Genomic DNA, 14272 nt, shown 5'->3' with positions numbered 1-14272 from the left:
CAGCAAGGATTCTTGAGGTTGGTATTCATTTCATTTATTATTATTTTAAATCCTCACCTGAGGACATGTTTTTTATTGATTTTAGAGAGAGAAAAAGGGAGAGGGAGAGTGAGAAACATCCATGTGAGAGAGGAACTTCAATTGGTTGCCTCCCACATGTGCCCTGACCCAGAATCAAACCTGCTGCCTTTTGGTATATGGGACTGAGCCTCCTGGCCAGGGCCATTTTATTTTTGAGCATTCTCTGTGGTTAGGCAGAGTCAGTTTCTAACTCTTTCAGTCTTACTAGGCCAATAGGTCTTGCTTATAGGCATATAACTGCGAAAGGCTTTCTTTCCTCTTTAGAGTTTAACATATCTGATTTATATCCCATCTGCTCGGTTAGCTTGTCTTGTGATTCCATCTTTGCTTTAAATGTCAGTTATTATTTTTACACCGATTAAAAAAATCAGGTGTGCATGTCTTTAGACAATCATGATCACCCCTACCTGGACCAGGGGAATGTTTTTTCACTACTTGTCTTAAAGCAGCAGAAGTACTGGGTGTAGAGTTAAGACGTAAGTTTGATGACAGCTCAACCACTATTATTTGTCCTTGAGCAGATCACTTAATCTTCCTGAAATTTAGTTTTGTCACTTGTAAGATGAGGGTTATTAAATCTATTTTTTTACGTTGTGAGGATTAAATAAGATGACGTGAAGGTGTTTTTGTAAGTTTTTTAAAACATGTAACACCAGTAGTTGTGATTTTTTTTTTGTACACAAGGAATACATGAATTTTACATTTTGTAAAATTCAAACAATTCAGATAAAGTATGCCCTCTCGACCTTCCACAGATCTTATTCTTCTCCCTAGAGGTAACCACAATTAGAAGTTACAAGTTTGTTGTATAGCCTTCTATGTCTTTGTGCATTTGTTTACTTCTTTATATGTATGTAGAAATACCTCTTTTTGTATTGTAATTAAAAAAATAAATGTTTTGCTATCATTAAATATGACTTAGATGTTCATAGAGATTTTACCTTTTTAAAAACTTGTACAGAGGATGTTGAAATAGTAATTGATACTATTTTCCTACTATTAATGGAGACTTGAGGTTCTTTCTAGTTTTTCATTGTTAAAAACTATTGAAAATTTCTGCACATGCTTTTTTGAGCACATGTGCAAGTGATTCTTTAGATAGAAATCAAAGATGTGAAATTATAGGAAGATATGTGCACTAATATTTTGATAATTATTGTCACTACTTTCCAAAACAGTGGTCCCAATATACTTAAATTCCTACTGTTAGATGTGAAGATATCTATATACTCTTCTTGACAATTTGTGTATTATTTTCACCAATCTCATGAGTAAAAAGTATCTCAAATCTAAAAGAACATTTATAGGAGCATTGTTTGTGAGTGCAAACACAAAGTCCTGAAACAATTTAAATGTATATTAACAAGAAAATAAGGTAAATAGTGACATGTTCATAAACTAGAATACTAAACAGTAGTCAAAATTAGTGAAATTGATCTTTAGTGTTGAGTAAAAAAAGGAAATTGCTAACTAATACATAAAATAGGATCCATTTTTATAAACTTCAAAGACATCCAAAGTTAATGTATTTTGAAGGGAGAGATATATGCATGATAAAGTAAAAAAGAAAAGCAAGGCTTTGTCATTAAGCATAGGCCACTCTCAGAGAGTCAGGAGATGAGGGCTGGAGACTTCCAAATGGCCTATTGGCGAGATGGAGACATAGAAGAGTACTGCTTTGCGGAGGCAAGTGGAGTAAATCCATTTCCTCTGGTACATCTCCGTGCTATCTTATCTGTCCTTGCTATTAAAGCTTTGACAATACTGGCTTGTAGGAATGTGATTTTTTTTTTCCTTATAAGAAATTTTGTGCATTGTTGAACCTAAAAATATGGTTTAAACATGCATCTTCTCTGGGGGTGACAAATCTCTGTTAATTATGCTTTTGGATGTTTTTGATTACTTTCTTAATTATATAATTCATTTTTCAGACAATCTTTAAATACTTACTATAAAAGAATAATATGGAATGGTTATTAGAGAAGAGAACTTGATAAAATGGAAAGAGCAGGGGCTTTGGAGTCCAACAGACCTGGGTTGAAAGTTTGCTTTTCCACTTAATAGCTATACTTTATCATCTTCTCTTTGCAACTTTCTCCTTCCTGAAACAATATCTGATCAGTTGCTTAGTATCTAGTGTTATCATCATCGTTGTTAAAATCTGTAGTGAGTGGTGTTAAAACACATTTGTAGAATTAAGAACAAACAAGGTGCTTGTAGATTTCAAAAGGAGCCCTATTCTTTGGTTTCAGTCTAAGCTATCTGTGTCTCCCCTGTAAAAGTTTGTGTGATAATAGCCAACATTGCCTGTAATTATTATTTTTAAATAGGTTTATTGACATAATTCACAGGCCATAAATCATGCCCTTATTAAGTATTTTTTAGGGTGTTTTTTTTAGTGGTTTCTTGGATTTTAGTGTTAAAATAATTATAGTGTTGTGCATCCATTACCACTATCTAATGCCAGAATATTTTCCTTTCCAAAAATAAACTTAGTACCCATCAGCAATCACTCCCTATTCCTCCCCTTTAGCTTCTGGAATCACTAGTTTACTTTCTTTCTCCATGGATTTGCCCATTCTGGATATTTCATATAAATGGAATTATACAATTCGTAGCCGTTTTTTGTGTGTGTTTTTTTTCACTTAACGTTGATGCTTTCAAGATTCACCCATGTTGTATTAGTACTGCATTCCTGTTTATTGCTGAACTAGATGCCCGGTGCACTATATTATATACTTGGACGTTGCTAAGAAAGGAGATCTTAGATCTCACACACACAAAAATTTTTATTATTATATGGCATAATGCAGGTATTAGCTAAGGCTGTGGTGGTAATCACTTTATAATATATAAGTGTATCAAATGAACACATTGTACACCTTAAATTTACATGATGTTATACATCAACAATAACCCGATAAAGCTGGGGGTGGAGGAAGACGCCACCAAGTGAAAAGAAATCCCATAGAAAGAGAGAAAATATTTGTAAATCGTATATCTGATAAGGGACTTGTATTCAGAATATAGTATAAAGAACTCTTACAACTCAACTACAAAAAGGCAACCCAAATTTTAAAATGAGCAAAGGGTTTCAACAGGAAGCTCTCCAAAGAAATATACAAATGGTGAATAAGGACATGAAAAGAAGCTCAATAGCATTAGTCATTAGGGAAATGCAAATCACACCCACACAGTGAGATAACATTTCACACCCACTAGGATGGCTATAATAAAAAAAAGTTGGCCAATAACAAGTATTGGAAAGGATATGGAGAAATTGGAATCTCATACATTGCTGGTGGGAATGTAAAATGGTACGGACACTTTGGAAACAGTTTGATAGCCCCTGAAAATGTTAAAACAGAGTTACCATATGACCCAGCAATTCCACACCTAGGTATAAGCAAGAAAATGAAACAGTATGTCCACCCAAAACCTTGTACACAAATTTTCGCAGCAGCATTATTTCATAATAGCTAAAAAGTAGAAATAATCCAAATGTCCATGAGTTGATAATGGACAACGTGGTATATATCCATAATTGAATATTATCCTATACAATAAAAGGCTAATATGCAAATTGTCCCTTCGACTGGGAGGTCAACTGGGAGTTCGACCAGAGGCGGGGCCAGCTGGCCAGCTGCCTGTGGCCCCTCCCCCTGGCTGGACCCGCCCTCGATCAGGGTCCCCCCTACTCTTTTTGGGGGCGGGGCCGGCACACCAACCGCCCTTGGCCCCTCCCCCTGGCCGGCTTGGCCTGATTGGCCCACTATGCTGTACATTAGATTCTCAGAACTGGTAGTGCCCTTTGAAGAACAAAAGTTTTAAAATTTTGGTTAAGTCCAATTTATCTGTTTTTCCCTTTATTTCTGTTTTTGGTGTCCTGTTGAAGAAACTCTCACCTAATCAAAGACCATGAAGATTTACTCCTGTGTTTCTTTTAAGAGTTCTGTGGCTTTAAGTCTATGATGTATTTTGAGTTAATTTTGTATATGGTCTGAGATAGAGTGCCAACTTCATTCTTTTACATGTGAATATTCAGTTGTCCCAGCACCATTTGTTGAAAGGATACTTTGTCCTCCATTGATGATTTTTTTTTTTTGGCACCCTTTCAAAAATCATTTATTTTAACTAAAGGTTTATTTTGGGACTTTCAGTTGTGTTTCATTGGTCTGTATGTCTGTCCTTATGCCAGTATTACACTACTTTGATTACTGAACTTTGCAGTAAACTTTGAAATCAGAAAGTATGAGTCCTTCGAACTTTGCTCTTCTTTCTCAAGATTGTTTGGGCATCTGTGCTTTTTTTAAGGCAGTTACCTTTTTGTGTGTTTTCTTTATAAATGTCCAGATAAAGATTTAGTAATAAAAAAAGAGCGCCAGATTATCTGTGACTGAATTAGTGACTAAATGCCTAAATAATTTCTGGTTTTTGAACTCCATTTATTTATTTACACATTATTTTGGGTGTTCATCATGTGTTAAACCAGTGGTTCTCAACCTTCTTTAATAGTTCCTCATGTTGTGGTGACCCCCAATTTCATTGTTACAAATTGAACATAATTAAAGCATAGTGATGAATCACAAAAACAATATGTAATTATATATGTGTTTTCCAATGGTCTTGGGCGAACCCTGTGAAAGGGTCGTTTGACCCCCAAAGGGGTTGTGACCCACAGGTTGAGAACCGCTGTGTTAAACACTGCTAAATCGTAGGAAAACCATGATGAACAAGACGTGGGATCTGCATGTGAGCTTAAGTTGAATCCTGGCCTTCATGTTTTTGAAAGGAGTGTGGACTTTGATTATAAACGCTATGGATATAAATAAAGCAGATGTACCATTAGGTAGAAAGTTTACACTCTTTTTATGAAAGCCCTATCAATGAAAATTCTTCTTGCTATTCTGCTAGTAGGAATGAAAGTACAAATGTATGGAAGAGGATGTGGGTCTTTCAGGTAACTGTGTTGAGCACTTTGAAGAAAAAGTTACAAAAGCATCATATGCCCTTATTTACACCTTTGTGTGCACGTATATCTCCTCCCATTTAAAAGTTCCCTTGAAGGCAAGGGACTTGGTTTTTTGTGTGTTTTTTTTTTTTTCCATCTTTCTTACTCTGAGCCATCTAACAGTGTTTTGAAAATATTAGGTATTCAATATATGTTGACCTAATGGTTGAATGGGTCCAGTAAGCCATAAATAAGTGCTCATATTATATGACCTTAAACTAAATTAGGGTTTGTATAGCTTTTATTAGCTATCATTCTTGCCCTCAAAGATCTAGATTTAATGACTAATGTGAATATGAGACACTGAATATGATACACCTTTACAAAAATAAGATTTATTGAGTCATAAGTAATATTAAAAGTAAATTGTACACTAAACAAATTTTAACTAGTATACATGTTAGGAATTACTGGAGTCCACAAGATGATATAGGGTGGTAGAGGAAGTCTGGAACAGAGGTAGAATTTCATCTAGGTTTAAAAGAGCAGATTAGTAGAAGGAGGGGCTAAAACTTTTCCGGGCTAGAGGTAGTTCTCAGTAGAGGTAGTACTGTTGCCTTCCAACCAGAGACTTTTGGAAATGTGTGGACATTTTGGGCTGTCCTGGTGTTCAGGACTGCTACTGGCTTTAGTGGTTAGGGGCCACTAAATGCTAAATTTTAAATGCTAAAGTCCTACAGTGTGAAGTTAGGAATGGTTTGGCCCTAAATCCCAGTAGCTCCCTGGTTGATATATACTGGGAAGGAAATAGATTTAGCTGTACAAGAGGGAAAATAGTGTTTGTAAGCAAATAATGGTTTTCTTGTGTGTTTGATTTTGTGGAGGCCGAACTGGGAAATGTTTGTAGTTAGCTAGTGTGGAATATAGCAACAGAATACCTTACGGTCTGGTGCAGGGATTTATATTTGATCAGTTTGGATGATTTTGATTATTATTAACGTTTTCTTTTTCTTATAGTTTTTCTTTCTTTTTCTTCTTTTAGAACGAGCCTCTGACCCCAGGTTATCATGGATTCCCAGCACGGGACAGCCAGGTTGGTATCTGCTATTTATAACTTAGATGATGTGTGTGGTGTGTGTGTGTGTGTGTGTGTGTGTGTGTGTGTGTGTGTGAGATTAAGGATGCTATGATAGCTAGCATGTCCTGAAATTATTTCTTTTGGAGAGTGATATGGTTAATTTCAGCAACGAATTTATACTTAGAGATATAAATAAATATACAGGGTGGGGCAAAAAGTAGGTTTACATTTGTAAACATGCGAAATAGTTTAATCCTGTATTATTGATTATTGTACTATTTTCCATATGACCAACTCTAAACCTACTTTTGACCTACGCTGTATTTCTTAATCCTAAAAGTATTGTAATCACCTTATTGAAATTGTGGATTTTATTGGGGAAAACTCACTCAAGTGCAATCGTAATTGCTTTTATTTTTCTTCTCCAGGCAATATAATAATTTTAAACCAGGTTTCCTTGGTGCCTCATAATTCTAAATGCTGGGTTTGTCTCTTTATTCTCTGTCACTTAGCTCCTGCTTGCACACATTTTTTTAGTCCTGCAATAATCTGCAACAAGAAAATTCCATTCTCCTCCCCGGGGGAATTCAGCCGTATGGTTTTAATCAGGGAAGGCTTGCTTGAGAGAGGGAAGTTTCTGCTGTCTTTCTTTGTTAGATAGGGAGGACGACTAGAAAGAACTCAGGCCCTATTGTGGGCTAGAGTAGAACTGCATCCTACTCGACATCCTCTGTATGGTTTAGGTGAGTGTATAAAATGCCTTCCCTGCCCTTTGCTATTTGAAGCTTTGAGCAGGTGAGGCTGGAGCAGAGTTAGAGCAGAAGAATGGGTAAGGCTGCTACAGACAGATGGTGTGGCTTAAGACACCTAGCCTTTGAAATTTACCTCCTTGACATTTTCTTTTTTTAATTTATTTATTTAGTAGAGGCCTGGTGCACAAATTCATGCATGGATGGAGTCCCTCGGCCTGGCCGGCAATCAAGGCCTATGGGGGGGCCGGCCGGCCAGGGGGAGGGACCCCAGGAGGTTGTCCAGCCAGCTCCCCCCATCAGGGACTATTCGGGGGGGGGGGGGCAGCAGCTGGCAGTGGGGCGGGGCTGCGGGAGTGCACAGTCCACCAGGGGGCAGCTCCTGCATTGAGCGTCTGCCCCCTGGTGGTCAGTGCATGTCATAGCGACTGGTCGACAGGTTGTTCCAGCTGTTTGGTCATAACAGTCGCTTAGGCATACACACACACACACACACACACACACACACACACACACACACACTAGGGGCCCGGTGCACGAAATTCGTGCACTGGGTGTGTGTGTGGGGGGTGGGGGGGAGTGTCCCTCAGCCCAGCCTGCCCCCTCTCACATACTGGGAGCCCTCAGGCGTTGACCCCCATCACCCTCCAATTGCAGGATCGGCCCCTTGCCCAGGCCTGACGCCTCTGGCAGAGGCGTCAGGCCTGGGCAGGGGACCCTCATTTCCCCCCATCACTGGTTCTGCCCCCAGCCCAGGCCTGATGCCTCGGCCAGAGGCGTAGACCCCCATCATCCTCCGATCGCCTGATCGGCCCCTTGCCCAGGCCTGACGCCTCCGCCAGAGGTGTCAGGCTTGGACAGGGGACACCCATCTCCCCCCAATCACTGGCTCTGACCCCCGCCCAGGCCTGAGGCCTCTGGCCCAGGAATCATGCTTGGGCAGGGGACCCCCATCTCCCTCTGATCGCTTGCTCCACCCCCCGCCCAAGCCTGACGCCTCTGACCCAGGCTTCAGGCCTGGGCAAGGGGACCATCATATCCCCCCAATCCCCGGATCTGCCCCCCCAGCTCCCCGCGGTTACAGGCTCTGCCCCTTCCCAGGCCTAACGCCTCTGGCCTGGGCGTCAGGCCCGGACAGCGGGGACCCGCAGCTGCAGCGGCCCCGCGATCCTGGGCTCCGCTTTAGGCTCAGGCAAGGGACCCCTAGCTCCTGGGACTGCCAGCTTCGACCGTGCCCAGCTCCCATCGCTGGCTCCACCCCTACTTCCTGCTATCACTGGCCAGGGCGGAAAAGGCGCCTGATTCTCCAATCATAGCTGGGGGGCAGGGCAAAGGCGGCCCCAGGGCCGCCTTTGCCCTGCCCCCCAGCTCTTAGCTCCCCCCTGGGTTTCCGATCACTGTCAGTGGCAGGGGGCTTCTTCCTGCTTTCCCTTTCGCCTCCCTGCATTGTGCCTACATATGCAAATTAACCGCCATCTTGTTGGCAGTTAACTGCCAATCTTAGTTGGCAGTTAATTTGCATATAGCCCTGATTAGCCAATGAAAACGGTAGCGCCGTACGCCAATTACCATTTTTCTCTTTTATTAGTGTAGATATTGATTTGAGAGAGAAAGAGATATTGATTGATTTGTTGTTCTACTTACTTATGCATTCATTTGTTGATTCTTGTATGTGTCCTGACCAAGGATCGAACCCACAAACAATCTTGGTGTATTGGGATGAAGCTCTAACCAACTGAGCTACCTGGCCAGGGCAGGATATTGACATTCTTCAGGAGATTTGAAAAGGGCAGCTCCTAGAAATATCTTTGAATGCTTATCTATCATTCCTTATAGATTTGTCACACACAAAAAATTGCCACCATTATTAGGCTTGTCCAAGGGATATGTGTCATCAGAATGCTAACCCAAAGTTGACACAGTTTCCCTTTCCAGAAATTAATTGAACCTCATCAAAGCCCCTGAAGTTGATTTTAAAAACTAGGATGGCCCCCATAATCAGTAGTCACCTCTGGGGGGAGGGGCTTCTAGATTTGAGAGTATTTGCCCAGTTCTTAGACTTTTGGTGCTGGGTTGTCCTCACAACAGCCCTAGGGAGAATTGGAGAACAAAGGAGAGATAAAGTGTTGCTCACCTCTGTGTTAATCTCCCTGTGGAATCATTACCGTTGGAATTGTCTCTGTGGAAGTTTTCGGTGAAAGATAGGATCATTTACCCCAAATCTAAAGAGTATAGAGGGGTTTTCCCCCTTTCTTTTTAGTTTGGGTTTGCTCTAGAGCTGCTGTAAGCTTTAAAATATATGCCCTTTGATAGTAGTTCTATATAATGTTCGTATATCAGAAAAATATTGTTGCCTGGAAATCTAGCCCTCAAGAGTCTGATTGAATAGATCTAAGATTGGGCTTCGTCATTCAGATATATAGCAATTCCTATAGGTGATTCTATTAAGCAATCAAGGTCTGTGGGCTGGTTTAAAGGAGGGATATTTTCTATTACTGTGCTTTTCACCTGTGACTCTTAAAGTATAAGGGGTCACGGGAAGTCTCTTAATCTAATCTTGCATACTGATGCATGTATTTAATTATTTATAAAGTGTTTCTTGTTTTGCATACAAGCTGATTTTAAATATAGGAAGATAAAACTAATTGAACTGTAAAGTATGGGAATAGACTAAGTTTAAAAGACTCTCAAAGGGTACTGCATAATGCTCTGTTCTTCCTGTGGGCATTACTGATCAATAAGGAATCAGGCAAAAGGAATGAAGAGGAATTTGTTAAAGCACAAAAAGTAGAGGCTTTGCTTGGAACTACTCATTTTTCTCTTCTTTTGCATCAGGGGCCACCTCTGTAACCTGTGCATTCATTACTTACACTATTTCTGCTATAGGCTTATGCAAACCCTTTGCAATGTTTAAAGCGACTCATTTACTTTGAGGCACATTCTGATGGTGACAGGTTTATTTTAGTTTATTTTCCTGGCATTAATTTGTTCTCTGGCCAAATCTTTGAATTTGAGATCTTAGAGTAGTGTGAATAAGCAAATATTGAATAGCTGCTTGTTTTATTTGATGAATACAGAATCCAAATGAGTACTGCTAATTAATGCGCCTAACTGTATAAACTCCCACTTTGTGCTCTGAGATTTGGGAAGCATTTATCAGCGTGAAACACTGGTCCCCGAGCAGCCTGAGCTGGGCAGAGACTGAACTTGCGGTCTTTACATCTCCCCAGAGGGGTTTGGCTCAGCAACTCCGGGAGCTGGGGGTGGGGTGAAGGTGAATTTTAATTGTGTCATTATTTGCATTCTTTAATTCTCGTGCTGTTCCTGTCTAAGTAGATAGGAGCCATCCCAGGCAGGCTTTTTATCAGCATCTACTGGTGATTTTAAAAGAAATAAAAATTACAGTTTTCTGATTGGTGCAGAGCACTTTCATCATTATTTTCTCATCCTCACAAACACCTTTTGAAGTAAATAGAACAAATATTGCCTTTGGAAAGATAAGGAAACTGAGGCACACAGAGATTAAAGTGATTTATTCAAGGTAACCATGCAAGTTAGTAGCTGAATAAGAACTAAAATTTGTCTTTGTTTGTTGAGGGCCCCTTCCTCGGTACTGGGAATTATTGACGCACCCAAGGAAAAATCTAGTCATGTGCGTGTGTGCCTTCTCAGTCAGTGCTACCACTTGGGGGCTTCTTAGACCCTTTGAAGCTCAACCTTAGGTCTAGGAGTGTATGGCCCGTGGTTAAAGATTATTACAACCAAGTTCTTTAGCACGAAGTGGACTAACATTTCACTGTTTTAATGACCCTTTTCATCCGATTTTGAAGTCCCTGGCAACACACTTGAATTAAAACCTGTGAAGGAAAAGAGGGGAAAAAGACACACCACCTTGTAGAGGTTTTGCTTTTTTATGCAAGGTCACCTTGGTCTTCTTTCCCAATGAATTAACAAGCTTTATGGGTTGGCAGTCCATTGCTTTTAGAAGCACTCCAAGCACTTTACTGCGCATGCTAATGTGATCCTTTATGGAAGTGGAGGAGACAAACATTGTTCCAGATTTACTGAGGTGAAAACCAGCTCAGAAGGCTGAATGTTTTATCTGAGGCTCTGCAGGATTTTAGGTTGGTACAAAGTAATGGTTTAGATTCCTCACTGGCGGTTTCTTTGTGATTTATGTGTATATGCATGTGCTTATGTGAGTTCTCAAGTGTTGACTAAGGCTGGGATATTTTGTGGGTTTGTAATATGTTTTAAATGAGAGAGTATTTGGGTGCATTAGCTCCAGAGTTTTTATATAGGAGGAGTTTAGGAGCAGCAATCTGATTAGGCTTGGTTCTGCGTAGCAAGCTTACTGTTTTTGCTAACATTGTTTATTTGTGATGGCTTTCAGGGGCTCCTGGAACATACAATGGGAATCCTAAGGCCCACCTCTTGGTGCTACAGCTTTACACCTGATATAATTAGGGTGACCTTTTAATTTATCATTCAAGTTGGGGCACTTTTGAGAGTGAAAAGGGATGCTAATGTTGAATTAATCCTAGGCAATCCTGGTTGAATGGGATGTATGGTCACTCTAGTTATAAATAAAGAAATATAGTGAACTTTTAAGTATAGTAATCAGGATTTGGAGTCAGGGCACAGTGCCTACCACTGTGTGGGAATGGAATTTTGGCCTTCACATTTGAGGTAAGAGGTGATTGCACAGACTCTTGGTTGGGTTCAGGTGTTGAGTCAGCTATGGGAATGGGAATATTAGTAAATTATAAAAACTAATGTTTGTAAAAGCACTTTACAATGAATAATGTGATCTTTACAATAGCTCTGCCAAGTGGATTGGGCTTTTTTACCCAGATTTTATAGGTAAGAAAACCAAAGCAGAGATTTTTAAGTGAACTTCTCAATGTCACATAGATAGTAAGTGGAAGAATTGGACTTGAATCTCAGATTTTCAGCCTCCATCTATGTATAATAATAAAAGCCTAAGTGACCATCCGACTGTCAGACCAGTAGCTATGATGCGTAGTGACCAGTAGGGGATAGATGCTCTGACCGGTAGCTATGATGCGCACTGAGCACCAGGGGGCAGATGCTCAACGCAGGAGCTGCCAAGCTGTGGTGACTTGGCAGCTGTGGTTCTTGGGTGACCGGAACCAGAGAGGAGGGAGCCCGATTCCGGGTGGGTCACCTGAGAATCGCCCTCTCGCAATCTGGGACCCCTCAGGGGATGTTGGAGAGCTGGTTTCGGCCTGATCCCTGCAGGCCAGGCCGAGAGACCCCACGAATCCATACACCGGTCCTCTAGTGTCTTATATTTTTCTTTTGTGTTCTTCTGTCAGTGTTCTCTCTTTGAATTGGGGATGTTCTCTCGCTAGTCTGTCAAGATAAGATATTATGGAATCTTTGGAGAATGTGGCAGCCTGAAAAGTCTTCATATGACCTAGTGGTCCCTTGAATAACTTATTTCTGTCATGTTTTCTTTCTTATTTGTTAGAATATCTTATGGTCCACAATTTATCTAATTGTATTTTAAATATAAAGAAATAAATTAATGTCATGGTGTCAAGCCCTTTGATTTTTTTTAAAATGCCAAGTCAGTGTTCCCCCTTCAGTTTTCTAAAATCCTGTTGAAATCCACAGTATGGACATGTTGAGATGAGTCACAGAAACAAAGTGGGGATGTCAAAGCAGATGTTTTTTAGGTTGACAGATGCAACTGAAACATTATTAGATAATTAAATTCAGCCCTAACTGGTTTGGCTCAGTGGATAAAGCGTCGGCCTGAGGACTGAAGGGTCCCAGGTTCGATTCCAGTCAAGGGCATGTGCCTTGGTTGTGGGCACATCCCCAGTAGGGGGTGTGCAGGAGGCAGCTGATCGATGTTTCTCTCTCATCAATGTTTCTAACTCTCTATCCCTCTCCCATCCCCTCTGTAAAAAAAATAACAAAAAAACTTTTAGTTCTTTTGATTAGGAGCTGTACACAATGTCAAATGCATTTTATTTCATGCTCATTTGTTTTGGTGGCAAAGAAATGATGGCTACTTTTCTTCCCTTGGGGAGAGTTAGAATGGAAGATGCAATGAGGATATTCAATACCACTTGTAAGCAGTACCTTTTATATCGTGTTCCATTGTGTGCACACACACATCTGTGTGAATATAACAGCATTAGTCTTACTAAGTAATACTTATTCTTATTAAGTTCTAAGCGCTGTGATAGTTTCATTCCATTAAAAAAACAATTGTTGATATGACCCACAAATGATTGGCTAGATTTCCTTCCTGGACCCACTAATAAATTGCAGTGTGTAGTTTTGCAAACAAAATTCTAATAATTGTTGTCCTTAAAAATGTAGCCTTTCCCTATTTCCTATACCTTCACCCCAGCCCTAAGTAACCGCTAATCTTTCTGTCTCTGTGGATTTGCCTATTCTGGATATTTCGTATAAATGGAATCATACAATATCTGGTCTTTTGTGACTGGCTTCTTTCACTTGGCATAGTGTTTTCAAGGCTCATCATACACTAGCATGAGTCAGTACTCTCCTTTTTTGGGGGGCAGAATAGTATCCCATCATATAGATTGGTATAGGAGCATTCTTAGGGGAACCTACTGCCTACCTCTGTAATTCTGACTCCTACAGTTCTTACAATTGGCTTCAGCCTCATTGGCCATTGTTTTCATTCTTGAACTCATCAAGCTTGATCCTAGCTTCAGGCCTGTGGAATCACTGTCTCCTCCACCTTCAGACCTGCACTGATCTTCACCCAGATCCTTACCTCCTTCTTGTTCAGGTCACAGGTACAAAGTTGGCTCCTGAGAGAAGCCTTCTCTGACTGTACCAACCTAAAGTTGTCCACATACATAACTGACAGTTAGTTCAGTGTTATCTTCTTCACATTTCTAATCATTATCTGAGGTTATCTACTGCAGGTACTTTATTGTCTGTCTCTCCAACTAAAATAGAAGTTCTGTGCAAGCTGTGACTTTGATTAGAGCAGAGCCTAGTGTGTAGGGGAAGATCAATAAATGTTTGTTGAATGAACAAGTGAATATTGTCCTCAATTTAATGCTAAGCCTTTAAAGGTTTTAAGCAGGGAAGTGACATGATCTATTTTACATTTCTAAAAACAACATTCTGGTTGCTATGAAGAATGAATTTTAAAAGGGACCCCCCTCCCCCCCCAGTGCAGCCTAGATTGTCTAGGCAATAAATTTATCATTTGCTGTATTAAATATTGATTCCAGCTAGAACTTATTTGTTGAAAGAAATTCTTTTTCACCCCCTTCTCCCAGGTGGAGATTCGATTAAAATGACTGGTTCAGAAGCAAAATGTTTCACACCCCTTTTTGTATCTCGTAATGTACTGTATAATAATTTTCTTATTTGTCCCCTATATTCATTGTACTT

The 14272-nt window shown here is 40.2% G+C and overlaps 1 protein-coding gene across 21 annotated transcripts in view; it reads left to right on the top strand.

Annotated features, from left to right (window-relative positions):
• RBFOX2 (RNA binding fox-1 homolog 2) overlaps positions 1 to 14272 on the top strand; it is a 265267-nt gene that overhangs the window by 76670 nt on the left and 174325 nt on the right. For all 21 annotated transcript variants that reach the window (XR_004966064.1, XR_004966065.1, XR_004966066.1 and 18 more), the window contains exon 2: positions 6075 to 6125. Coding sequence is in view for 18 of the 21 variants with exons in the window: in XM_036299493.1 (XP_036155386.1) it covers positions 6075 to 6125 (51 nt within the window). In the remaining 3 variants the exon portion in view is untranslated. The remainder of the gene's footprint in view (positions 1 to 6074; positions 6126 to 14272) is intronic.

This window comes from Myotis myotis, unplaced genomic scaffold, assembly GCF_014108235.1.
Source record: "Myotis myotis isolate mMyoMyo1 unplaced genomic scaffold, mMyoMyo1.p scaffold_m19_p_3, whole genome shotgun sequence".
NCBI lineage: Eukaryota > Metazoa > Chordata > Mammalia > Chiroptera > Vespertilionidae > Myotis > Myotis myotis.
The sequence above is the reverse complement of the archived record's forward strand: the minus strand, read 5'-3'. Positions and strand labels throughout refer to the sequence as shown.